This window comes from Varanus komodoensis, unplaced genomic scaffold, assembly GCF_004798865.1.
Source record: "Varanus komodoensis strain SLA01 unplaced genomic scaffold, ASM479886v1 scaffold5, whole genome shotgun sequence".
Taxonomy (NCBI): Eukaryota; Metazoa; Chordata; class Lepidosauria; order Squamata; family Varanidae; genus Varanus; species Varanus komodoensis.
Window position 1 is genome coordinate 6,813,082 of NW_025336087.1, and position 26,716 is coordinate 6,839,797.

Below are 26,716 nucleotides of genomic sequence, written 5' to 3' on the forward strand. Positions count from 1 at the left end.
CTATTGTCTTACACATAATCAGCATTATCCTCCCTCTGCCCTCTTCAGCTAGAAGGGCTCCTTGGACAGCTTACATGTTAGCAATAAAAACACAACGTAGTCCCTGCCTACTGGTTTTAAATTTAAAGAGCGAGAGAGAGAGCGCGCGCGCTAGAGTAGTGTAGTAGTTAGACTGTTGGACTGAGACTCCACTCAAGCCATGAAACTCTAGGTGACTTTCGGCCCAGTCACTGTCTCTCAGCCTACCTTACAGTGTTGTGAGAATAAAATTGAGAGAAGAGGGACTTGATGGGTCACTTTGGCTTCCTTGCAAGAGGATATAAAGTGGGATAGAATAATAACAGGAAATGGGGTGGAGAGGTTAGGAAAAGATCAGACTCACATACAGGGCTGGTTCAAGTTCTTTCCAGGTCTGGTAGTTTTCTAAATGGAAAGTATTCCTCTCATGTAAAGAGAGAATTGCTCCAATGTTATTCCAGTCTTATGAACCTGGTTCTTATAGAGCTGATGCACCATTTCTTTGCTGAACAACTCACAGCAAAAACAAAGAGATCTTTTGAGGTGGAATATATCAGCCATTGACTGCTTCACTATTTGCTAGGCTCCTCTTGTGGTGTATAGGAGAACATCTGTTTTGTGAGGCTTTGGGAAAATCATATGATACAACCTGCTGTGGTCCATGTTGTACGATAAGCTGTCACAAATTATCATAGCAATAGTCAGGCCAATTACCAGGGTCACTGTAATTCAAGCTGGCCACAATACCATCTCCTTTTGCAGTCTTAGCAGTACCCTCACTTTCCTTGAAATCCTCTTTTTCCTGTGTGCTCCAAATGGTGAAACTTCTTTCTTAGAGTTTGTATCATTTGTAGTAGGAGTACCACGTACAGCTTCTCAGTGGTAGTTTCCACAAGGGTATAGTCATATTCTTGTTCTTTAATTGTATACAGAGGTATTTCTGGAAAAACCTCTTTTGCTTTCCTTGCTCCTTAGAACTTTCTGCCTTTAGTTTGTGGAACTGACTTCCAAATGGTTGTTCCTTATTAGCCATAGCTGTGTAGAAAATGACTGTATTTTCAAAATAAGATTAAGATCAGTCCAGAGGTAAGCCAGGACTGTAGTTAGAGCAAACCCATTAAGTTCAAGCCAAGCAAGACCAGGAAACAGTTGGGTTTAGGGTAGAGCATTTTGCATAGGAATGTAGCTTGCCAATCATGGGATGAATAATAGTGAGGTTGTAATATGTCAGCCCATGTCATGTGACCCTTCACTACTTGCTTTGCTGCTGGTGGAACAGATCAACTAGTGAACTGGAGGATGCTTGAAAACTTTATTAATTAACTTGTCATCGCTCAGCCACCTGTGAGAGATCTCCCAGCCACCTGTGGCTGAGATCATCTATTGCCAGCCATAGCTGCTGAATCTCAGAGTTTGCTATTGCTTACATTTAGTAGGGCATTTACATAGCTTTAGGGAAAGGTGTGAGAGCAGATGCAAATTTCTTAGTGCAGAGGTATTTCTTTGCTGGACTTGCTCTGCAGCAAAAATGGTCTGCACATTGCTACTTTCCTCTCCTTTCTTGTAGCCGTGAAGCTGTCTTTCTGCCCATTTCTTTCCAGGCACTACAGAATAGCTGTGGAGGTTTTAGTGTTTGCCACTCTGACTCTCCTCCTGGTGTTTGCTGTATGAAGTGGTTTCTTTTCTTCACTCTGGAAGCACTTATCCACCTTTCTTCCTTTTTTTCTCCTTGCTTTGCTTCATCAAGTTGCTGAAAAGTTCCTTTTTGCAGAATTGGAAGCTGTTTCCCTGCCTTTTTTCCTGGCTGGCGTAACCCAGTGGCTTTGAAGTCTCTGTCCACTCCCTTCTCATGCTTGTTGTGAAATAATGTGAGGGAGATTTAAGTTGTACTTGATAAGGAGATACTTCTCTGCACTTTCTTATTTTGTTTGCTTGTTTCTTTTATCCCACTCTTTGGAAACCTAAAAAGGAGTAGTCTCAGTGAGGCTTGTTCCTCTCAAGTCTTCTGGGATAGCTTTGAGTTTCCTAGACTGTTTTGAAATGCAGCAATGACTGGCAACATTATCTCAAAGCAGGAGGCAATTTCCATCTCTTCATATGTTTTTGCTTTGGTGTCACCTTTAGATGGTCCTTTGGGAAGGGGTGTGCTGGTCAGGTAAGTCAGGGACTGGAGAGACCAAAGGATTCTTCATATCTTGTTCTCCCTGCTACTCAGTAACTGGCATCCTTCCTTTAACAGCTCTCAGAGGCCACATTTGCAATTTGCAACCTTGTGACGCAGGCACCACTTTCTTTCCACAGCAGCTGCAAGAAGGCAGGGGTGGAAGTGGGGCACTGGACACGCCATCTCCTCCTGAGGTCATAGTAGCATCTACAACTGCAGTGCTGGTGGTGGGGACTCCAAAGACTGCCATGTTTTCTGGGATGCTCTCCTGGGACCAGATGATTTTTCTCTCTGGTCTGTAATTACTCCAATTTAAGTACACCAAACATTTCTCCTTTTTAATATCCACTCATAAAATTGTACACATCTGTAACAAGGCACACACATGAAATGTTTGTTCATTTATTCATCCAACTCTCCATTCATTTTTATACTGCCCAACAGCCAAAAGGCTCTCTGGGTGGTTAACAGAAGTCAAAAAAACATATAAACAAAATCAAAAACGCAATTAGCAATAAAACATTAGCATAGGAAAACCAATAAGAGCCACAGTAAGAACAAGCCCACAGCAACCATAATTGAGCTTGGTACATAGGTACAGCAGGAGTAGGTAATAAAATACTATAGTAAAATTAAAATTATTAAAATCCCTGGAAAATAAGGTTTTCACCTGATGCTGAAAAGAAAAAAGTTGGTACCAGGCATACCTCTTTAATGTTTACTAGCAATTGTCAATTGCCAACTGATTATTAGAAATTATAAATATGTGCATCAAAAGCAGACCAAAGATTTGAAGACATATGCCTTGAAGGTGATGTCCCTATTTGCCCTTTAAGATTTTGCTAGCACTGTAAGCTCCTCAGACCATTGCATGATAGATGGAGCAGCTTACAGTGGGCTTATCTTTCCAGTGTTGCAATTGCCTACTCTACTTAGAACCTCATTTTCCTGTTCCTATGACAGCTAGTGCTATGTCCAGGCTGCAGTGTCATCAAAGGGAGAAACCAGGGCAGGCTGGAGGTCAGGCTGTAGAATTCACTGCCCCGAGCATCAAGGTCAGGCAGGAGAGAGTGGTCTAGAGGACAGCTGAAGGTTAAGGAATCTGTCCCGTGTGGAAGATTAGGACAAGCACTGGCCTGACATGGTGAAATGGCAACAGAGAGCAGGCTCCAGCGGTGCTAATTTATAGTGGGCTGTAAATCAGCACAGCTGGCTAACTAGGTCACCGTGTTGCTTTTAAGAGATGCCTCTGGGTGTGGCCTGCTGTGCTGGCTCTCCTTCTCCTCTGATAAATCCTGCTCCAGGATTATCTGTTTGTTGATGTGGTTGAGAAAATATGATGGCAAACAGCAATTTTCTACTAAGTTGCTTATTGAATCTATTAACACCACTGTCAACAATATTTACATGGTATGCTAGGTAACTCTATTTAGGATTAAATCCAGGATTGCTTTGCCTCTGCTTGGTTCAGTGACCAACTGTTTAAAAGGCACAGTCTTTTCGGGCATTGGACTTCTTTGTCAGAAGTGGAACAGGCATTTAACCAGTCAATGTGGGGGCAATTGAAGTCACCTGCTACTGTAGTACTTTCCCATTTGCTGGACCCTCTGATTTCATTCTTCATTCCAAGGTTACCCTGAGCATTCTGGTTTGGGGGCCATCCAGTTAGAGAGAGTGACAAGACAAGCAGATTCCAAAATTGAGTAAGGTGGAAAATCTGATCTAAATAGAAGAAATTAACACTTCATATAAGTCAATACTTAAGCTTAATGATACAACAGAAGATTTGGAAATCCAAATTCACTTTCTTTAACAGGAAGTCACATCTCTTTCAATGACTATTATGGCAGAGAGGCTCCCCACTTCCCCAAAAATAATGAAACAGAGCATTGATTTTTTTTTAAATATTTGTCAGCCACAGATAAAGGAGTTGACTATAAAGGTGAAAGCCACTTCAAAAATTCTACAGAAAAACAAAATAAATGTTCATTGTTTTGCCAGTAGTTGTTCCTTTTGGGGAGTCGGTCATTATATGGATAATGGCTGTATTGGAACATTCCTTAATATGTGTTGGTGTATATGCGCTTTTTAAAATGGCACCAATTTTCCTCTTAGTTCTAGTTTTTGAGGTACAGCATAACTGCCATATACCACTCTTCACTCTGATTGCCTGTCAAAAATCATGATATTTTAATATAGTGTTTATTTAATCTCTTTTATAGCATGAAGTAAACACATTAAAAATTAAAAGAAAAGTGAAATATGCTAAATCTATTTATTTCAAACCAAAAGCACAGGTTTATGATTCAAACATTTCAATCATTCAACACAGAAGCAACTTCTTTTGCAAGATTTCCAAGTGGGATCTGCCAGGACAATCCTGCATAAGGGTCCAACGGTAATCGTTCACCTTTCACATGTCACAAATGGGTCTGACATGCTTTCTTTCAAAACATGTTAATACTGCTGTTAGTTGCATCTCCTCATTTTGCCACCTTCCGTCAGAGTAAATGTTAATGCTGTGCTTTTCCATTATAGCTATCTGGGAAAAAATGCAATTGGGATGATTCAGGCAGCACCTTCATGAAGCAGCCATAATCTCTATGGTGCTCATGCTGAAAAAATGAAACAATATGAGTGGGAATATACACACACCTCCTCTACAGTCATAAATATAATACAGTTAAGAAAATACCCTTAGAATCCAATGTTTCCAATGTAATATTACAGATTTAAGTATGTAAACACTATATCTGCTAACTTGTACACAAAACCACAAACTAGGTAACTGAAGAACAAGTTGATTAGCAAGATCTTTTCAAAAACTGACTAAAAAATTATATAAAGTTGACCATAGCTAAGAAACTAGAGCCAATGCAGTCTAGACAATGCAGTTTTCTGAATCAGCGCCCCAAATAACCTAAGGCACCAAGAAAAAAGATGTTTTGTTGTTGTTGTTGTTGTTGTTGTTGTTGTTGTTGTTGTTGCTGGGCTTACCTACCTGCTTCCTGGAAGTTAAAATATAGTCAATGCAAATGGACTCAACACATTTTTCTGACAGCTAAAAGGATAACTGCTCCCCTCCTATAAAGCAATGAACTACTTCACCTCCTATAGAGCCCTTATAGCACTTTAAACATTTGAACAGGTGGCGTATTGACACCACCTGAGCTTGGGTATTTATTTGGAAATCCTGTTTGCTTTTGTCAAAGTGTACAGGGTTTTGTTTTGTTTTGTTTTGGTTTGGTTTTTTTTTTTTTTTTTTTTTTTTTTTGCAAACTGTAGTTTCACCCAGATACATACAAACTTCTGTGTTCATGTTTATATATTGCATGTGTGTGCAATGAAATCTTCAAATCTATGTTGTTACAGTTTCTGTTTTGCCTTTCTTTTGTCAAACTTGTATAATAAAATAACTTTTAAACATGAAACCATGTTAGAGCGCTGGGCTGGGCTGGGCTGGGCTGGGCTGGGCTGGGCTGGGCATCTTGTGGGCCAAAACCTATTGCGAGTCACAGCTTCCCTCAGCCCTAGTCTGAATAAGTAATGAGTGAAGTTGTCTGGCAGAACACCTGGATGGTCACATTGCCCACTTCTGGACTTGGATTTTAAACCAAAGGACTTTCCCTTTAATTTGCAAGAAACCAAAGCCTGAAGGGATAGTCAGATCCAGGAACAGTAGAAAATTACTTAAGTGAGACTGATCACAGAAAAAGGTTGACTTCCCACTGGGCTCTACTCAGGATCCTGACAGCATCTTCTAAATATTCTTGCAGGACTCTTCGGTCTTGGTCCAGGATGGAACCCTCCTTGTTCTCTTCCTTCAGCATGATGCTTGCTGATGCAGAATCCAAATGTCCCCCTAGGTCCTGGGGAAAGGAGGTACTCCAGATGGACTGAAAAGCCCATCATCCCACATCAGTGACTATACCAGCTAGGGCTGATGGGAGTTCTTGTCCAAAGGCATCTGGAGGGCCATGATTTGCCCATCCACACTGTTGGCCATTGCTTTAAAAAATCTTTCTGCACCTTTATAATGCCTCTTTGCATTTGACTTCTGAGTAGACCTGCATAGGTGTGCATTATGTAGATAGTAGAGATACTCTCTATCTCTTACACACAAACACACACTTTCTCTAACACACATGCATTCCATTCATATGCCTCCATTCCCTGAAGGAATCTCACAATCTTTCTTGAAGCTCACTGCTGGTGACTAACAGTTTCTGCTTCCCTGCACTCACGTTGGTCCCTATTTTGCACAAATGCTGCAGCAACAGACCCTTCCTTCTCACCCAGTGCCACAGAAGGCACACATGGATGCTTTGAACAGGGTGTTGCAGGATTTCCATCTTCCTCCAAATGCACACACACCTACTGCATGGGTTGCCACTGGCGTTACGGAAGCAGGTGTGGGTGTGATTAGGTGCCACATTGCCAGTTTTGGAAAAAGCAGGAGTAAATGTTTGATCGAAAGGACTCTCAACCAAGTGATATTTAAAGCTGGTTGCTTCATCCTGCTCATTACATTCTTGGCTTCTTGTCTCCTGGGCTATTTCTCCGTGTTTTTCCTTGACTGTGCCTCACCCATGATATTACCATGATAAATGCTCTGAATACCAAGGCCCAACGTGCCCTGTGACTTCAAATGTAGGACAGGCCTAGTGTCAAACGTAACAGATCTTTATGAAATACAATTCACCCTGGCAGCTTGCATACAACCCCCAAACCAAGCTAGAGCAGAAGGGGAATGATACAAAGCACCCACGGAGTGCACAAGGCAGGCCACAGAGACATCCCTGCCGAGTTTGTCGCTATTCCCTCTGTGGTCCATCTCTCAAGAATTTTGTTTCCCCTACCTAAGGTATGATATAAGAAGAGAGCCTGGATGTTTGAAGCACTAAACAAAAACAAAACAGTGGGAGGATATTCAGTGTAGAGACACAGACACACAGAGCACGCTGCTTTACCTGCACTCATTCACCACCCTGTAGGAGCAACGGTGGCAAGCCCAGCTTAAAGAGGTGGGTCTGCTAACATTGCATGTTGTCTGGGCCTCTTAAGAGTGCTAAATGGATGCTGAGGATGAAAATGACTTTTTGGCTCTGTAGCATACAACTGCAAGAATAGGAAATACAATATCCCTGGATAAGGCTAAAAATGCACATCTGTTACTGTACATTGAACTTTGATAGGACTTGCCCCACCATATTGTAGTGTGAGGTCACCTACCTCAGATGGCAGATGGTTGAGGGCTATAAAATGTGGCACATTCTCATTTGCAGACCAGCATGCTATGAAGTATTTTGTCCATTCACTGCCAGGATGAAAAGTGCTGATCTCAGTGGTATGGCAGCTTTGTGGGCCAGGATTCCTTGCATTCTACCCATTCCATGCCTTTTCTTCTGTTGCAATGGCAAACTAGAGCTCCCAGCTTCCGTTACTTCCTACAACAGTTGACCCCTGCCATTGCTGCCTTGTGTGTAGCTAATAACTGGGTCAACCCATCTTCTGTCATTCTAAGTGCCCTGCTTAGAAGGTGTGGGGAAAAGGTTAGGTGTCCCAGATTGTGCTTCATGCCTCTCCATTTCTGGGTGACACTCATTGCTCCTTGTTTGTTTCCTGTGCAAATCTAAAAGCTCTCATTTCAACAGGTTCATTCTCTCATCCTATGCAATCACCAAAGAGCAGCAGAGTGAAATCTCACTTGTTTGCAGCAAAAGAGGAATAATCTTTTTCTCATAGCCTCAGTTAGATTTGATCAAGTAGTAGATTTGTATAGTTTCATGTTTCCTAGTCAGTGTTTAAGCATGTAATTTGAAGCAATCAAATGCCTTACTCTATGAATGGACAGAAGGTACACTGGTATTTATTGGGTGCACTGAAACAAATTGTCAAGGGAACTCCCAGGGGTTTTAAAATCAACCTGACCACAGTAACATATTTTCTCCCCCTCCCCACCCATTCTAAATTAGGAAATGAAGAAGACTTGGAACAAACAGGAGTAGAAGTTTGTGTGGAAGGACTGTGAACGCTGTTCAGTTCTGGTGCTCACACTTCTGGATTCAGAATCCTTTAAATCCAAGAGTGGTCTCTTCTGTAATTGATTCTGTTGATGGATCTCAAGATGTCAATAAATGCAAAGTAGAACCAGTGGGTATGAAATCCATCTATTTTGCCTTACTATAACCAAATGAATCCCCTCTCTCTCACACACACACTCTACAGGAAGAGATAGATAAGTGTTTGAACGTGGTTAGTCTAAGGCAGAACTATGCAATTTCTTATCATTTTGCAGCACACCTCACAAGAAGCTCTCAAATTATCTGGGGTTTAGGCTTCACAGGAGTCCATTTGATTTTGCTTCTGCATGCCTGGATTATTCCTGCCATCTTATAGGAGTATTTTGGCCATTTCCTAATATCTCCGTTCCAGATGGGAATCAGACTGATATCTGTAGGTGGCTCAGATTTGTAGTATGGAAAGCAACAACCACTGTTGCTTTCCATACTACAAGCTGTTGAGCAAACCAAGCTGTTGAGCAAACCAAGGCACACCCAGCACCTGACATCCTTTTGCTGCAAGAAAAGAGAAAGATGAGTTGTTGGGGCTCAGTCCTCTTGGAAAAAAGATTTCTTCATCTCAAGGGCTTCTCACATGGTTACTGCACATGTGCATGTAAATATGTCCCCTAGAATACATTTGTCCCGTGTTAGTACAGATATTATGGTTATCTAGGGCTAATCATATTTTTTCACTCCATAGATTTATTTATTATTATTTATTAAAACATTTTTATGCCGCCCCATTCGCCGAAGCCTCGGGGCGGCTCACATCAATAGATACATTGTAAAGAGCTATCTTAGGTAGTGTGCAGGAGTTTCAGCTTTGAATGACTGAAAAATATATAGGAACCCTTTTCAGATTTTAAGTGTACATGTACAAGGAGTACCTATCAGATTGGTTTCAGTATTTATTAAAATGTTCAGTCCTACCTATTTAGGGTAGCACACAATACATAAATTAAGATATGAATTAGATAAACTATAATGATGCTCCTTGCATTTTTTTTTTTTTTTTTTGACATCTCAAGAACCTCTGAATAACTTTCTCTTACTCTCACACAACCCGTGTTTGCCTCTGCTAAAGACTTGCCTTATCAACTGCTTTGGGCCTGATGTATAACATAAAGGGGACTAGGAAACTAGAGTAGTGAATTGCATCTTCTAGAAGCCAACTAAAGAAAAGTTTCCCTCATGTGTGCACTCCTAACATGTTTCACATATTTTTTTCATTTCAGTTATATACTCCCCAATAGCCAGTAGAGGGTAGTTCACAACAATTCATAAAATTACAAGCTACAAAATACAAATGATAAAATGCCACACAAAATTTCATTATGCAAAATTTAAAGGAAGTTGAACAGCTAAAACAATTTCAATAAAAGTACTAGATGTGTTAGAAAGGATAGCAAACATATGCTATTAAACAGCCTGGGAGTATGCGTAGAAGGCAAACTTAACCTGGTGCAAAAAGATGGCAGGGTTGCTGCTGGGCAGTCCTTAGTGGGCAATGGAATCCAGATAAAGGCTCATGTATGAGTACCACCTTCAGGAGTTTTTCTTGTTTGGGAGAGCTTACAGTATGTCAGCTTTCTCCTTCCTAGCATATCATAGCAGGCAGATTCAGTACCGTACCCGGGTCTGAAGCTGGACTGAAATGGGTCCAGATAATCAGTTTCATCCAAGAGTGCTTGGAGTTGTCCCGCCACCACCCGCTCTAACACCTTGCCCAAAAACGGGATGTTGGCCACTGGTCTATAATTAGTGGCCATCTCTGGATCCAGTGACGCCTTCTTCAGGACCGGTCGGACTACCACCTCCTTTAAAGGGGCAGGCACCCGACACTCCCTCAGAGAAGCGTTAACCACTTCCAAGATCCAGATCCCAATCCTGTGCTTGGAATTATTTATTAACCAAGACGGGCAAGGGTCCAATAGGCAAGTGGTGGGATGTACTTGTCCAAGCACCTTGTCCACATCATCGGGCCGCAATAACTGAAATTCATCCAATAATTCTGGACCAGACGGCAGCATTGGTGTCTCCCTAAAAACCTCTGAATCAATAGTGGAATCCAGCTCGTGACGCATCTGAGCGATTTTCTCCCTGAAATGCCTGGCAAAGTCGTCACAGCGGGCCTTTGAGGGTGTAACCAGGTCTTCTTTCGGACCTGGACGAACCAGGCCATGCACCACTCAAAAAAGCTCCGCTGGACGGCATTGTGAGGAGGCAATGGAAGAGGAAAAAAATCTTTTTCGCCGCCCTCACCACCACAGCATAGACCCGATAGTGGGCTCTCAAGTCTGTTTGGTCAGACTCATCCCGTGATTTCCTCCACCTACGCTCTAGCCGTCTCCCAACCTGCTTCATTGCCCTCAATTCAGGAGTGTACCAAGGGGAAGAGCGGGCTCTGCCCGGTGGGAGAGGACGCTTAGGAGCGATCGTGTCCACAGCCCAGGTCATCTCCCCATTCCAAATGATAAGCCCTTAGAATTAAAGAATTTTGAGTAGCAGAACTGGATGGGACAAACATTCCTTTCTCACTGAACTCCATTCTAGGTTACTCCAACAGTTAATTAAACGCGGAAAGGAGTTATTTGCTTCCGTTGTCATAGAATAATTGAGAGTGTGAAGAATAACTGAGAGTGTGAAATTCTTGCCAACCTTTTGCAAACCACTTGTTTTGCCTTTAAGGCAGAGCTTGTGCCTTGCTACTGTAGGATGGCCCCCTCTTACTTTGACTTCTGGAAGAGCTCACTAGCATATGTGGCCACATTCTGTTTCCCAAGTTTGTTTCATCATTTGTGATAAAATGAGGAAGAAAACAACCCATATGCACACACCCATGTTTTTCCTCAAAGCAGAATTAATATTTGCATTTCTCAGTCTTTTCAGGGGCTCTGCTAAAATTCAGATAACAAACCGCAAACTATTGATGCAAATGAAATGAATGCTGCAGAAATGACTTCTCTTCTATTTTGTTTAGAAACCCAGGTCATTTTGTGGAATACATGTGCCCTCCCTGAACCAAGATTTAGGGTGGATGCCAGAAGTACTTCCTGACAGTTAGGGGCCAAAGGGTGTGGAATGGGCTTCCACGAGAGGTGGTTGAAGCCCCATTGGTGAGGGTGTTCAAGGATAGGCTGGACATGCACATGGGAGGCATGTCATGAGCGGAACCAGCTGGAGCCAGGGATCAGACTAGATGGCCCAAGAGACCCCCACTGACTCACTGTGTTTCTGTGTTTCTATGTATTATTCAAATGAGTTTCACTAAAACAAACTTCAGAGTAGCACCATGTCTTAAAATGACAGCATTAGACCTTGAATATTTCTTTACAAAGAAGGCTCCAGGATTTCAGTATTAAGAACTCTGCATCTCTTATTACCCTGACAGAAGCAGGAGCTGCAGATGGACGAAAATAGAAAATGGGCTTTTAAGTGTAATTGTAATGACTTTCTAGTTTATAAAACTGTATCTGCATACCCATTATTATATTTGCAAGTGGATTACTTAGCTTATGCTTGGACATTATCTTTTAGCATTTTCAGTGCAAGATTATCCACAAGGTAGCTTCACTGATATCTACCTTTTTCATAATATGCAGAGGTTTTTTGTTTTCTCCTAGGCAGGCCTAATGCTTGTCAGTGGCAAAACCTTTCTAGGGATGAAAAAGTAGTAAAAGTGCACACTCCATAACGTGTAAAAACAAGAATCATGTAATGCTCTTGTTCACAAGTGGAGGTTATTTCAGTTGAGCTTCCACAAAGAAATTCCAGGAGTTTATGACTTAATAATTGGTTCTTTTCTCTCTCACCTACTCATCTCCAAAAGGTTCAAGAGGGAATGTGATCAAATTCTCCCAGAACCCCGCAAGGCAAAGAATTCCCAGTGTATTGGTTCATATACCTTAACATTAGTGTATCTAAGCTTTTATCTTAGATCTTTAGGGAAGAGGCATCTAGAACAAAATAGGAAGACTATTCCCAGAATTCCCTGGGGCTGAGCAGAAGTGCTGCATGGCTTCCTTGGTTGAGGACTGTATGTTGGGAGCATGAAACAACCATGAATGTAGGGGAAAAGGACAAGGTCTCAACACTCACTGTGGAAAGCTTTACCATACTAAGCTATCTGCATTCAATTACATTGCAGAACACAAGCACCAGATCAGGACTGGTGTCAGTATGTGAAGATTGTCAGCCTTTCATTAAAATTAAAAATGATCCAAGACACTGTGACAAAAAAGCACATTGCTTGCCTTGGACTAAATGTTTGCAAAGGCATGGAAAACTATTTTCACAAATATGTATCGTCATACAAATGCACCATTGCATCTCTGTACTGATTGTATGGCATGAACATACCTTTAGTAAACTGAAACTTCAAGGGATCTATAAAGATTGAGCCACCTAATAATAGACTGTGCAGAAAGTTAATCTGCTAGACAAATCTGTTTTGATAATTTAGGCTTATATAGGAGTAAATCTTACTTATCTCAGTTCATTTAGTCAGATTTCCGTAAGATTGCACTGTTAAGTTTACCATTATGAAATTAAAGAAGGTGCCATTCAGCTAGGATATTTCAGCAGTAGATGATTGATTAAACTTGTAAAGATTTACAAACTTTAATTAGAAGCCTAAGGTCAGGAGCTAAATCTTAGTAGGAAAATCCAGCTGGAAATAAGTTGCGTGTGTGTACCATAGCATTCAGCTGCCCCAGAGTCCCCACCTCCCAGCGGCTTCCTGAGCAGATACCTTTGCTCAGAACCTAAATAGGGATGGAGGGTCTAAAACACTACAACGCACACACACACAACCAGGAAGGGGAGGGAAAGGGGAGTTGGAGGGCAGCACAATACAGAATTACAAATGATCCATGCTCCCCAGGGCCATTTGGCCACCTTGGACCCAAAGCCATAAAGCTAACTGCTCCTACTTCTAATACAGAAGACGATGCCTAACATAGCCTTCTCTCCAACGCAATACCACAGCAGCCTCCAGCAGCAACAGGAAACCTCTCCAAAAAATGGAACCTCTAGCTGTCTGAGCTCCCATTATTTATCCCACATCTCCTGACATATTCCAGGTGAGACGCATTTGCCCTATAGCCCCAGAATCTCCAGATGTCTTAGGAAGTGTGAAATTCCTTGTCCTTGAATGTAATTTATGGTACCTTGTGTTTTCACATTGCATGCCTTATCGGGCCCTCCAGTGGCCTTGACACCTAGCTCTCCTGGAATCACCACCTAGTCTGGACAGCCCTTTGTCCAAGCCAGTCATTAACTCCTTCCCTAGTGAGAGGGTCCCAGGAAGCTTTTCCTTACATGTGTCATATTCGTATAATGAGCTTGGGAATCTCAAGGAACAAGCTTGCTCCTGTGAAGCAAAGGTCGCTGTCATGGAGAAACTAAGAGAGGCAGAGAGGTTGGTAGATGAGATCTTCAGAAATCAAGCAGTTATGTCCATATCCCTGGGAGAATGGGGAATTGAGGCAGGAATGGCATGATTCTGAGGAAAAGAGGGATAATCCTTTACAAAAGATGCATCCTTGGAAGATGAACAAATATCCTGTTCTGTTAACATTCCTCCAGTGGGGGGAGGGCCTTGTGGGAAATGGCAGATTTTATCATTAGACACACAGCTGGGCTTATGATGGGTGTGTCCTGGTAAATTGCATGCCTGGTGCCAGGTGTGCAGATATCACACACCGCGTAGGTAGCCTTGTAAGTAGTGCAATTTACTACTCATATGATTGAACAGCATCAGTACCAATTATATGGGGAAATGTAGCCATGAAGCCCCTGAAGCTCAGTTTAGTTGCTAGCCTGAAGTCCGAAGTCCAGGATTTCAGTGTGGTTATCTCCGAAAAGCTACTCTTCCATATGCTGAGCCAGCTAGGTAGGCAAAGCTGAGCAGAGCCAATGCATGGATGAGATAGGAGTGTAGAGAGAAGGTTTCACAAAACCTAAACCTGGAAAGGGTCCAGCGCAGGAGGAGTTGCTTTGAACATCAAGAGTTCATAATGTCCAGCAGACTGGAAAAGGGACAGTCTTTTCCAGGGGAGCACTGCACAGGAGAATACCTAGTTCCAGATTCCTAGGACTATGCTCTCACCCTGCCTGCCCCCCCAGACCGGAATGCTCAAGATGATCTTGAAACAGAGAGTGAAATCAAGGAGGCCTTCAGAGAAGGAGCTGTTGCAAAACATGGGTGACTTTGCCCCTACATCGATTGAATAAACTCATGTTCCAGTTCTGACAAAGAGGTTCAGTTTCTCAATGTCCCAACAGACTGTTCAGCTGGACATGAAACCAATCAGAAGGAAGGCAATTTAATCTTGGGGTCAGGGTGTTGCATAGGACCTAAAATGAGACATAAATGCCATTGAACCAGCTGGAAACTGACCACAGTGCTACTGAAGTAAATATCTATTCAAATGAAAACATCCCAGAGAAGGCCAACACAGTCACATTTGACTTCAGAAAAGGAACCTTTGCTACTGCAATCTGCTCCTGGTGTTAATCTGGCAGTAAGAATACATCTTCTCCATCTCTTATTTCCAGTTAGGTCTGTTAATTTTTATATTGTCACCTGGTGATGTCTATGTATACAGTCATCTAATGGATTGCCTGAAGTAGGTATTTGTGACAAGCAGATTGTTGCCTTCATGGAATTCTCTGAGTTATTCTCCTTCCTAGTTTCTGATAGGTCTGACAACATGAAGTTTTATATTGTTTACCTTTGCATTCCAGTTAACAGAGATTATTCTCTTGTTTTGGTATGTTATCTATTTCCTCGAGTGCTTACATATAAGGTTTTGATTTCTTCTTTTCTGGCATCTATTGTTGGATCATAGGCTTGAATTAAGATTATGGTGATAGGTTTTTCAACAATTCCTATTGGCCTGATAGGGTTGGACTCTGGCTATAATGCATAGCCCATTAGCCTATGCACTTCAACTACTGCAATGTTTAACTGTTCCATTTATTGCTTTATGTTTTCCAGTTTGCTTTTATTCTACTTCCTTCTGCCTCTTTTCATGTCAGCTACTATACTTCCTTTTAGCTCTGATCTAGTTGTGTCATTAGCAGCAGCACTAGTCGTACTTGTACTTTGCTCTCTCTTGCAGCTGACAAGTGCCTTCCAATCCAACCAGCTCTAGCCATCTTGGATGAGACTTATTATATAGGTTCATTTCAGTCAGGGTTCAGGTCAGGTTTTGGAACAGAAACAGCTTTGCTCAGCCTGTATGACGACTTCGGCGGGGCAAGAGACAGAAGGAGTTTGACCCCGTTGATATTCCTGGATCTCTTTGTAGCTTATATTTGAATGGCTGGTTCCACAGGGTGCTGCTTTAAGAATAATTGGCCCCTGGGATTCTTCAGTATTAGGTTCTTCAGGGGTTGGTTTTGTTCCCCTTCTACATGAAGCCACTGAGTGGGATCATCTAGAGTTTTGGAAAGCATGCTAATGACACAGCTCTACTTTTTATCCTCATAAAGTGAGTCTATGGATACTTTACATAATATTGGCTATGACAATATACAGAACAGGGCTAACAAACTAAAGCTCGATACAGACAAGACTAAGGTGTTGTTAGCAGGTAGCTCCCTTGATGGGTTGATTTTAACCTGTAAGGCATGACTTGCCTTTCCCTTGAACAAGAAGATTAATTGCTTGAGGATCTCCTTAGAGTCGTATCTGCTACTTGTGAATTAGGTGGTTTCAGTGGCACAGAGCGCTTTTGACAAGCTTCAGCTTGAGGCCCAGCTGTGTTCTTATCTGGACAAGGATAGCCTGGTTTCAGTACAATCTAGTACAAAATGTGGTAGTCAGACCAATAACTGCAGCTTGTACAAAATGTGGTAGCCAGACTAATAACTGTACACAGAAGGTTTGAATAGAAAAGGGTAATTCTGACCCACTTGATTTAGCTACCTATATGCTCCCAAGCCTGACACAAGGTGTTAGTTTTACCTTATAAAGACTTACACTGCTTGGGATCCCAATACCTGATGGTATACCTCTCTTGACTTGGAACTACCTAGACACTATGAACAACATTGGTCTTTTCACTCATATCAAACTTTTTCCTTGTCAAATTTGGAATTGTCAGCTTTGGATCTTCTCCCCAAATGGAATGTATGCACTTCTTGAAATATCAAAACAAATAGTCTCCTACAGTAATGGCAGAGGTGTGGCACACAGTATCATTTTAATTACATGTTATTAGTTGGGCATGCAAAATTAAGTCTATGGGGAAAGTCAGATTTAGCAATTGGCAAGAAAGCTTGTTTGACAGACTTGAAGGGGGCATTGTAAAGGGGGGCACAGCTCCAACACGTTAGTCTCCTTGGTTTTGTCTGATTCTGAGGAGGAAGCCGGAGGGCGGGGAGGGAAGGGCAGCAGTTGATTTTGCAGCATCAAGGTTACCAAGTGAAGATACTTGGAGCATGAGAACCAGCCTGCCTTGGAAAAGGAAGGAGACGTATCAGAACTGGGTGGGGAGGAGATTGAGGGGGAGTTCTTTGTGTAGAGACAACAGATTGAGCAGATTAATTATGAAGTGTTCTGGCATTCCCTCTTCTAATTCCCAAGAGTCACGCTAGGGGTGGAATCTTTCTGAAAGGGAAGGAAGGAGATGTTTCAGTTAGGAATCAATGGGCAGATGTTTCATCCAAATCTCAAACAGAATTTTAATGCTGTTAAAATAACCTGTTAACCTCTATTAAAAGGACTGTGCCTTTAAGTCTTCTGTAGAGTGGAAAAGGGGTGGTGGGGAAAAGTCTTGCTCTGGAGAGCCAGGCTGATTTTTACTTTGGTTCAGCTTGTAGGTCTCATGGTAACTCTGTTATTTTCTGCTTTGTATGCTAAATAAGATTTGTCCACTGTGGTCAAACGGCAACACATACACTTGAAATGCCTGATGGAACCGAGGTTTGGCCTTGCAGCCTTTACAGCCTCAGAGACTCCTTTGTTACTGAGCATATTGAATGAGGCTGCAGTTGTACTGACCCACAGTTCCTATTTATAAATATCATTGGTGCATAAATAAGGCACAGAGTCTTAAGCAAGAATGTAATGACTATCGTATTTTTGCCCAATCAATGCATTGCTTTATTGGCATCTATCTCAGAAGGGATAATGGATCCCAGGTTGTTTCAGTAAAAACTGATGTTTTGCATATACTGGACACCATAAAGTCTTTTATATGGGTTTATCTAAATTGATCAATTTTTGTAGGTGTAATGAAGCTGATGTTTCTGTTACCCACATGTTCTGGGAATGCACAATGGCTGCTTTTTGGGGGAGGATGTGATAATTATAATAAAACTTTATGATGGAAAGTTGTTTAATATTTATAGACACGCACGTATTTTTTAATTATCTACTCATCATTTTGGACTTAATGTAAGGTCATTGTAAACAGGTTCTCCATGCCCTTTTGACAGTTAAAAGACAATCATTAGAGCTCTGGAAGGGCAAATGGGCACTTTTGATAACACAATGGGTTGAAGATTTGATGATGCTTTCAAGTTTTAAATGGATGGTCTTTAGGTGTAATCCAAAATTGATAAATATGTGGACATTTGTGGTGCCTTTGGAGAAGTCTAGGCATAACTCTCACTAAGAATAGTAATATGTTTTGCTGTATGTAAAATCTACAGGGCAACTAAATGCGGGAGCCTTATGGCTAATGGGGTGGGATAAAAATCCAAAGAACAAACAATAAATATATAATAATAGATTCAAATTTCATACAAGAAAACTTTAACACTTCATTTTATTTTATTAGTGTTTTTTACATTGGTTTTGAAACTCACAGTAACCCTTCCCCCGCAAAAACCCCATCCTATATTATTTCCCTTTTTTGGTGAGAAACCCTGTTATCTTAAAATATATTTCAAGAGATCAGTGCGTTTGGTATCGGTTACTCTCTGTCATTGTCTAGGGAATGCTGTGTCACTTTGCATGGCATTCAAAGCTGACTACTCAATTTCTATAACCCCATTTTATAGGCTGGTGAATTGTTACAAATTATTCATTTAATTTCTCTACTGCCCAATATTCAAAGCTCTCTGTACAGTTTACAGCAGTTCCTAAAACAAGACCACAATACAATAAAATACCATAACCTTTAAAAATAGTTAAAATTTAAAAATGTAACAGATAAAACAATATCTAACACAGCACAGACTCATCAAAACAGCTTGTCCAGTACTGCAGTTCTGAGCAATATAAGGCTTCAGCATTTTAAACAACTAATTTCAATTGATCACTTTTTTTCTTTTTTGCACCATCTATTTATTCTTTTGCTGTTACAGAGGAGATTCCCAGTAAACAAAGGAAAACAGTTCTTCATACATACAAATGACAACAAATAAGAATTTTAAGAAATTCTTTTTATATTTTGGATATACACAAGAATTCATTAAAGAGCCTATGCATAATATAAGCATTTCCCTCTTGCACTGAATTAAAAGGGGCGGGGGGAATCCAGGCTGATAAGGAAAAAGGGATGGAACTAGACAGGGAACCAGACAGGGAACCAGTTTCAGCACAAAGAGCCTTCCCATGGCCTCAATTGGCAACTGCAGGTTAACCTATTTTATGATTGTCCATGTGTCTATTTCTCTATTGAAAAATTATGATTCCCTTTGTGGGCTCACATTATATGTCCATGGCTAACAAGTTAAGCTAAAAGTTTTGCATAATGTGTTTGCCCCATTAGAAAAAATTCAATCAAAATTTATATGGGCAATTTTTTGTATGCCTAGCTGTGTCTCTAATGCTAGTATGCACTTACGAGATTCTGGTCTGATCAAAATAGAGGCTAGGGTAAGCCTCACCTCTATTAACTTTTGGCTCAGATTAAACTATTGCCCCCAGGGACTAACTTCTTTAATCCTTCAGGACTGTTTTTGATCATCCTGGCTAACTATAGTCCATCAAAAACTTACATCTCTAGGACTCTCACCACAGATTCTTATAGTAATGGGACTGGATCAGGCAATAGCAATTACCAAACAGAGAGTGTTAGATACTGAGTGGCAATGTGGTATCAGGAGAGAACCAGATTTTTTGGCACTGGAAAATACCAAATACATCATTGCGACAGCACTTTATGTATTGTTTTTGGAATCTCCCACTCTTCGAAGAGCCTCTTCTCTAGCGAGATGGCGAGTACTCCCCTCTGCAGTCTTGAGAGGAAATACTGTAAGATGCCAATGGCAGAGAGGGTTTGCCTTTGTGGTGCCAGAGAGGTTGAAACAATTGAACATGTTATTTTTTTACTGTTGATTTTATCAAGAAATACGGGGCAAGTTTATTTCTCATCTGGTTAGAAGGGGGCGAGGGAGATCTGATGCAGAGGTTGCTAGGATGTTCCTTAGAAGCACCAATGCCCAGTTAACAGCTTGCTGTGCTAGGTTTTTTGCAGCTGCCTGCAAGCGCTGCAAAAAATATCAGATGCAATGTTTTAAAATTTTAATGAGAAACTGTAACAGGTGATTCTAAACAATTTTGCATCGTTTTTTTTAAATATTTGGAGTATTTTAACCTATGGTATTTATTGTAAATTGCTTAAGAAGAACTAGCTGGTCGCTAACTATAATAAATTGGTGGTGTTGTAGACACAAGGTGTTTCCAGGTTGAAAGACCTATCAGTAACTTGGAAATCAGCCAAGAACAGTTTGTTCTTTATCTCTGCTCTACCACTGCTGGTGGTATCTCCCATGGGCAACAGAAAAAGCAGAAGGAAGCAGCCAGGCAGGCCTCAAAGATGACAAACAGGGCTCACACGTTGGTGTAAGATTCTGGAACGTTGGAGTCACTGTCCTCAGTATGCTGATGAAATGCAGCTTTGTTTCTCCTCTTCTTTTTCTGCAGGTGAGGCAGTGGATGTGCAAAACCAGTACCTGGCTATGCCAATGGACTGGATGAAGGTTAAGAAATTGAAGCTTAAGCTAGACAAGACTGAGACACTGTTGGGAGGGGATCTCTCTGACCTGATGCAGAGTGTTCAAAGTGTTTCAGATGGGGAGATGGAGTCCTCTTGAAGGAGTAGGTTTAGTCGGGGGGGGGGGGCTGTGCTCCTTGACCCATCTTTGTCACATGAGATGCAGGTGTCCTCAATGACATGGAATGTCTTCTACCAGTTTCAGCTGGCAGCTCAGCCTTGTCCCCATCGGGACAAGAATAACCTGGCTTTCTATGTAAGGCTGCCCTTGAATGGAGTTTAGAAAGTGCCGCTTGTGTAAATATGGTAGCTGGACTAATAACTGTGGTCTGAACACATAATACCAGTTCTGGCCTGCTTGCATTGCCTGCATGTACATTTCTGAGTCCTATTCAAGCTGTTAGTCTTAACCTATATGAAAAAAACAAAAACAAGAAGGAGAAGGGAAGTATTCCATTCCATTTTAACTGACGCTGTAGACATAATACTTTGGTTATGACAAAATAGAAAGGAAAATCTGGCATTATTTTAAAACAGGAATAAGTACAAAAAGGGAAATAACTGCTGAGGGAAATTGCATAAGCTGCCCTTCAGAATATAAGCACCTGGCTCTAGTCTGGTCCCCTTTGTCAGTACGACAAAATATGCTTTCTTTGGAAAACAGTGCATGAATGTCAATTTTATGTTGACAGGTCACTGGGAATTCACCCATCATCGTCATCTTCACTGCCGCTCCATGTATCTTGAAATGCAGGATTTAAGAACTTCTGAGACAGCAAATAAAAAGGAAGAGGGAAAATCACACTGTCAGGAGATTAACGTTGTCTATAACAATTTCTACTTGTTATATAATAAACTGAAAGCCCCCTTGCTACTAAAAATAGTAGCAAGAGAATTAACAATAAATACAGATAAAACGGCAAAGTTATATTTAAAAGATTAAAGCTCATCTAATTAAAAACATGTCAGTAAGAAATAGCAGATTACCAGCTACTCCACCACCAAATCAGTGCAGATGCCCCAAACCTGCCAGCATAAAAATATCTTTGCCTGGCAGTGGAAGGAGAACAGAGATGCAGCTAGCCAGGTCATCCTTGGCAGGGAGTTCTGGAGTCTAGGAGCAGCCACTGAAAGGGCCGCAGGAAGTCTCTTGCTGTGAGCACGGAAGGTGGTGCGGTATGACTGGCAAAGTTAATACATTTTGTTGCTTCAGGGTCATGATCAAGGACAGGTGGGAATGGCTTGTGTGGACTTGCCAAAGCCTTTCTGTAAAACCCAACCTGCCAGGTGTCAACTGCTTTGCTTAAGTAGTGCACCCTGGCAGCTAAAACAAAACCATTTAAATGTTTAGCACCTAAAAATTAGCAGCCAACTTTCAGACAGTGCTTTCAGTTCTGCATGTGTTTTATTCTATAGTTGATTCTCAAAATATTTTAATTTTTCCTGGCAAGCAAAAAGCTGAAGGAAGAAGGGAGGGAGAAGGTGTGCAGATATTGGGTTTAATCAATACTGCCAAAAAGGCAAGAAATAGTAGCCATGGACATATCAGGCATGCACATGATTTCCTATAGATAAGTCAGCCCACATAACCTTGAAACCTGAGCCCACATCACTTGTTGATCACTGTTAGGTATAAATACCATGGTCTTATAGAGCTCTAAGATTCATCTGGTCCTCCTGCACTGAAATGGCACACAGGTGAGCACTGAGACCAAGTGCAACTGAATGAAGCCACCATCTGCAACCTCACTGATCAGCTTCCGCAATGGTTAAACTGATCACTAATGTGTGCAAGTATTTCTTCCTTTACTGTAATAAACACAAGATAAACTTTGTCCACAGAAGCTCCAATACTAGCCCCTCTCCAGTGGAATGCTATTTACCTTTTCATCAGAAGTATCATCAGGTTCTGGCTGCCTCAGAGATGGGACCCAGGTAAGGATATTGCTGTCCCTGCCACTGCTATAAAGTTCCTGACATTAAGAAATACACAAAGCACAGAGTAATTACTGAATACTGCTAGAGGAAAGTTTGAGACAAATATAGAAAGGAGAATTTAATATTTGGAGTAAGGAAATTAAATATAATGAAATATCTCTTTGCTGCCTCAGCAAGTTCACCATGGTTAACAGCAAAATCTTAAAACATGTTTCCTCTAAGGCAGTTCCAGTGGGGCTTACTTGCTAGTAAGGGCATTCAGGATTGTATTCTTAATCACTATCAAACCAGACAGAATCAGCAGTTAGAATCAAGAACCACATAAATCCAAAATAAATGGAACTGAAAGAGGGATATAAGGATGAATTGTAGATAAATATATAAAAGTTATTAAGATTATAATTTCTCAATGCAATAGAATGTGCTTAATGCATTACTAGAAATAAATGTACGCTTCAGTTGCTTTCTGTCAATAATGTGGTATCACCTGCATATCTTAAATTACTGATGTATCTTTTACTGATTTTCATTCCTTCCTCTCATCCTAATCGAGCAAATGAGCAAGCTTGTTTGCTTGCTTTCTGATAAGTTCTGAGTACCGATTGAACAGACAGGGACAAAAAATTCACACCCATTTGACAACTTTGTCTATAGGCACCATTCTGTTTCTCCATATTCTTCACTAACTGTAGCTTCTTTTGCATGATACAGATTATGTATTAGGACAATCAAGTGCTGAAACACACCCATTTCTTTCAGGACAATCCATAGCTTCTCATGATCCACACAAAGACTTTGCTGTAGTCTATAAAACATAGACTGATAATCTTCTCAATCCAGTATCCAACATATATTTGTGATATGCTCTCAACTACCTCTTTTTGGAATCCAGATAGGATAAATTATTTGTTTCAACACCTTGGACATTACTTTGCCTGGCTGATGTCAATCAAGTTTAGTAATGTAAATCTGTTCTTTATATGGACCTAAAATTTCTCAAAAATGTTATTGAAGTTATATTTTGGCACTATAGTTCTCTTAGTGATCTGTTTCACTTTTTCTGTGCATTGATATTAATAGTTCTTGTCACTACTGCAATCTGCTCCTGTGTTGTTTTGGCAGCAAGAATACAGCCATTTCCTACCTCCAATTGCATAGTGTGTGTGATTTCTCTATTGGCGATTGGGTGATGTCCATGTGTGCAGTCATCTGATTAGTTGTTTGTGGTACATATTTGAGATAAACAAATTGTTCCCTTTGCAGAATTCGGTGTGTTTCCATGCTTTGTTTCTGACCCCTAGGCCAAATGCTTCCACAATATGAGGTTTTGCTTCCCTACTTTTGCATTCCAGTCAACAGTGATCTATTCACATGCTTTGGTGTTATCAATTTCCTCTTGGAGGCTTACATATGAGTTTCTGATTTCTTCTACTTTGGCATCTGTTGTTGGAATGTAGGCTTGAATTATGGTTTGGGTGATAGGTTTTCTGAGAGTTCTGTTTGATATGATTTGGTTGGACATCACATCATAGTGCCTTATTGCCTGTGCTACATCTTGCCTCAAACAGTAGGGCCATTCTATTTCTTTTGAGTTTGTCACTTCCAGAGTAAAACAATTCATGCTTGTTTGACTGAAAATATTCCATTCCTGTGTACTTTAGCTTACTCACACCAAATACTGTGATATTAAGACAGTCTATTTCTTGTTTTACACTTTCCAGTTTGATTCATACCTCTCACATTCCATGGTCAGTTTTATACGATATGCATCTCTCCTTCTGCTTTTGTATATATCAGCCACCAGACTTCCTTTTGGTGTTGATCTAGTTGCATCATTAACAGCAGCACTAATGGTAGTTCTCCTTTAGTGAACTACTTCTTCCTCAGAAGTTTTTTGACCTGTGCAGGGGTGGAGGAAATCTCATCTTCTGGCACTATATCTTGTTTCATCTTGGATTGTTTCATCAAAGGGTTTTCAAGGGAAGAAAATTCTAACGGTTTACCATTGCTTCCTTCTGTGCAATACTAACGAGAATTAGGTTGTCACTTCTGCTGCCTGTGAAAGATCTTGCACCAGTGTAGCTTTCAACTACTGTTGCTGCCCAATGGCTGCCCTTTAGGAGTTTCTCTGACCCCATTGCCATTAGACATATTCATTCTCATCAGCTGATGTGACCATTTCTCCTGAAGATAAGTGGCTGCATTGCATTGTAGCCTGGTGCCTCAGTTTTGACCATTCCACCTTGGGTGACACAGCTAGGACACCAGACTAATGAGAGAGTTTGGTCTTCTGGAGGCATTGGTCTGACACTCTCAAATTGTGTCACCATGATAAGGTGTACTTCCAAGAAGGGGATTTCTTATAATGCATTTATTGTAAAACCATGACTGATTTAAGTTCATTTATTTTCTCTTTTTCTTCTTACTTCAGAATCGTATTTTACTAAGGTTGAAACTTAGAATGGTTTTAATTACTAGGACAATCAGCTATACTTTTATTAACTAACTGATGGGGTTTGAAGTTCACACTTGCTTGTTTTAACCTATTTTGTTTCTAGTGTGTTAGTGTAAAAGAGAGTACAGAAAGAAAATATTAGAACAAAGGAAGTTTAAAAAGAAAGGAAGAAAGAAAATGACATTTTCTTCTGTTCATCTATTATTTGTATTTATTTAATAGTTTAATATATCCCCTGAGAGATCTATGAATAGTCCAAGTGCCCATGTCAAAATATTTTGATTATCTGGACATCTTACACAAATTATGATATCTTAAAATTGCTAGCCTTATGAGCAATTACAGGGGTATTTAGTAGATGGCAACTCTCCCCAATCCCCTTTCAAAGCCAATAATTACATCATAATGTACATGGATGAAATAAGCATGATCTCTAGGGAAGAGTGCACATAGTTCCAGAATGTCCAATCTGTCTGACTCTATTGGGACTTTCCTTCTTTTTGAGCCCTTCAAAAAAGGCAGAACAGGGACTAGTAATTACATGGTAATGTTCATGGCTGAAACTGGTACCACTTTGAGACAACACGGAGAACCTCCATGTACCTTAAAATATCCAATCTGATTTCTTCACTGAAAACCAACTTGAGATCACAGAACTTTATACAGTAAGTCACAATAATTTCTAAGATACTTAAGAGTCTTTGAAAATAGACTTTTAAATTTGAGCTATTTTAGCTTAGCAAATAAAGTCAAACATTTATCTTTTTCCAGAAGAATACTTCAGTATTTCTTTAATCAGTTATGAAAATACAGGAAACATAATGTATGCCCCAGAAAACCCCAACATGAAATCACTGTTTACTCCTTGTTGTCCAATTGCAAAAGAAGGAAAAGTATTCTTATTTCTTTCCAAAATCTTCCTTTTTCTTTTAAAGTCCCATCTACGAAGCAATGAAATTCAGGAAGATTTTTGCGCAACTGATGTGACCAATGAGTCTGGTAGGTTTCTTGTATCTAAGTACCTGTACCTGTTTGACTGTAAACTGATTTCCATCTAGACACTTGCTTCATTTAAGTGTGGAATGTCCCCAGAAGAATGACCCCTCCACCCACCTATGCCACTATCCCCTCTAAGACCTGCTGTGATCTTTCAGCAGTTTCCAACACCATTAACCATTGTATTTCTCCTGGAATGATTGTCTGAATCAGAAGTGGGAGGCACTTAACTATAGGAGGCAGATGTGAAATCCATCAAGCATCGGGAATAACGTATCAAACTTAGGCCACTGAAAATTAAAATTATTGCAGGAAAAGTTATTTGCCCATATCTTGTACTAGCAGAGTTATGAGAAAGTTAATTTAAGTTCTTTGGAAGTGATGCTGAACAAAATTTTGAGATTTGCCCCAGTATACTCTAGCTATAATGTTTTAAGCTAAAAGTTGGTATGCTATTTATTAAAGTTATATACATAAGAAGCTGTTTGTGTGCTACAAGCATATGACCAGTGATGCACTACCAAAGCCATGCTTCCAGGAATAATTGGGCCTAGAACGTCAGAAAGAGCAGAGTGAAGATCTGCCCAAGGATTAGAACATTTTGTTTCAGATATTAGAGAGAAGTGACTTGAAGCACTTGGCAATTAATCTTATTGATAAGGTGTTTGACCAGGTTATGAAAAATGTAGCAAATGCCTGTTTTCGTTATGGCATAGGCACACCACAGTAAATCACACTCTGAAACATTATGTATATGAATTTACACTTCTTTCTTTAAAAAGGCCTTTTCCAAGCTGCATTCTGAACCATGCCTACTGCCTATTCAGAAGGAAGACTCTTCAAAGTTCCATGGGACCAATATCTTTCTTTTTATGGGTGAAGAGTATCTGTCATGATTCCTTGTACAGCCCAGTGTACAGGGCACTAGAGGGAAATTATTTTGCTTTCTTGTCTGGAAATGTGAGATTCTGAGAAAGTGAAATGCTTTTGGATGATCTTACAAAGATGTTACATACTAAGTTTATTTGTAGTAGCTGCCTTCAAAATTAGATGGAACTATTGATAGGCAGATTTATTAGTGGCAGGATGATCTGATCTGAATCTTTACTGATTCTTCCTTTTCCCT

The 26,716-nt window shown here is 40.6% G+C and overlaps 1 protein-coding gene across 7 annotated transcripts in view; it reads right to left on the reverse strand.

Annotated features, from left to right (window-relative positions):
- Positions 1-18,008: 18,008 nt before the first annotated feature.
- ERCC8 (ERCC excision repair 8, CSA ubiquitin ligase complex subunit) overlaps positions 18,009-26,716 on the reverse strand; it is a 43,220-nt gene continuing 34,512 nt past the window's right edge. For 5 of the 7 annotated variants that reach the window (XM_044446312.1, XM_044446310.1, XM_044446311.1 and 2 more), the window contains 2 exons: positions 22,085-22,174; positions 18,009-20,968 (listed from right to left, as the gene is read on the reverse strand). In XM_044446312.1, coding sequence (XP_044302247.1) covers positions 20,906-20,968; positions 22,085-22,174 — 153 coding nt within the window. In that variant the 3' untranslated portion in view covers positions 18,009-20,905. Of the gene's footprint in view, positions 20,969-22,084; positions 24,039-26,716 lie in introns of those variants that run through there. The other 2 variants (XR_006416289.1, XM_044446313.1) reach the window with 2 other exon arrangements.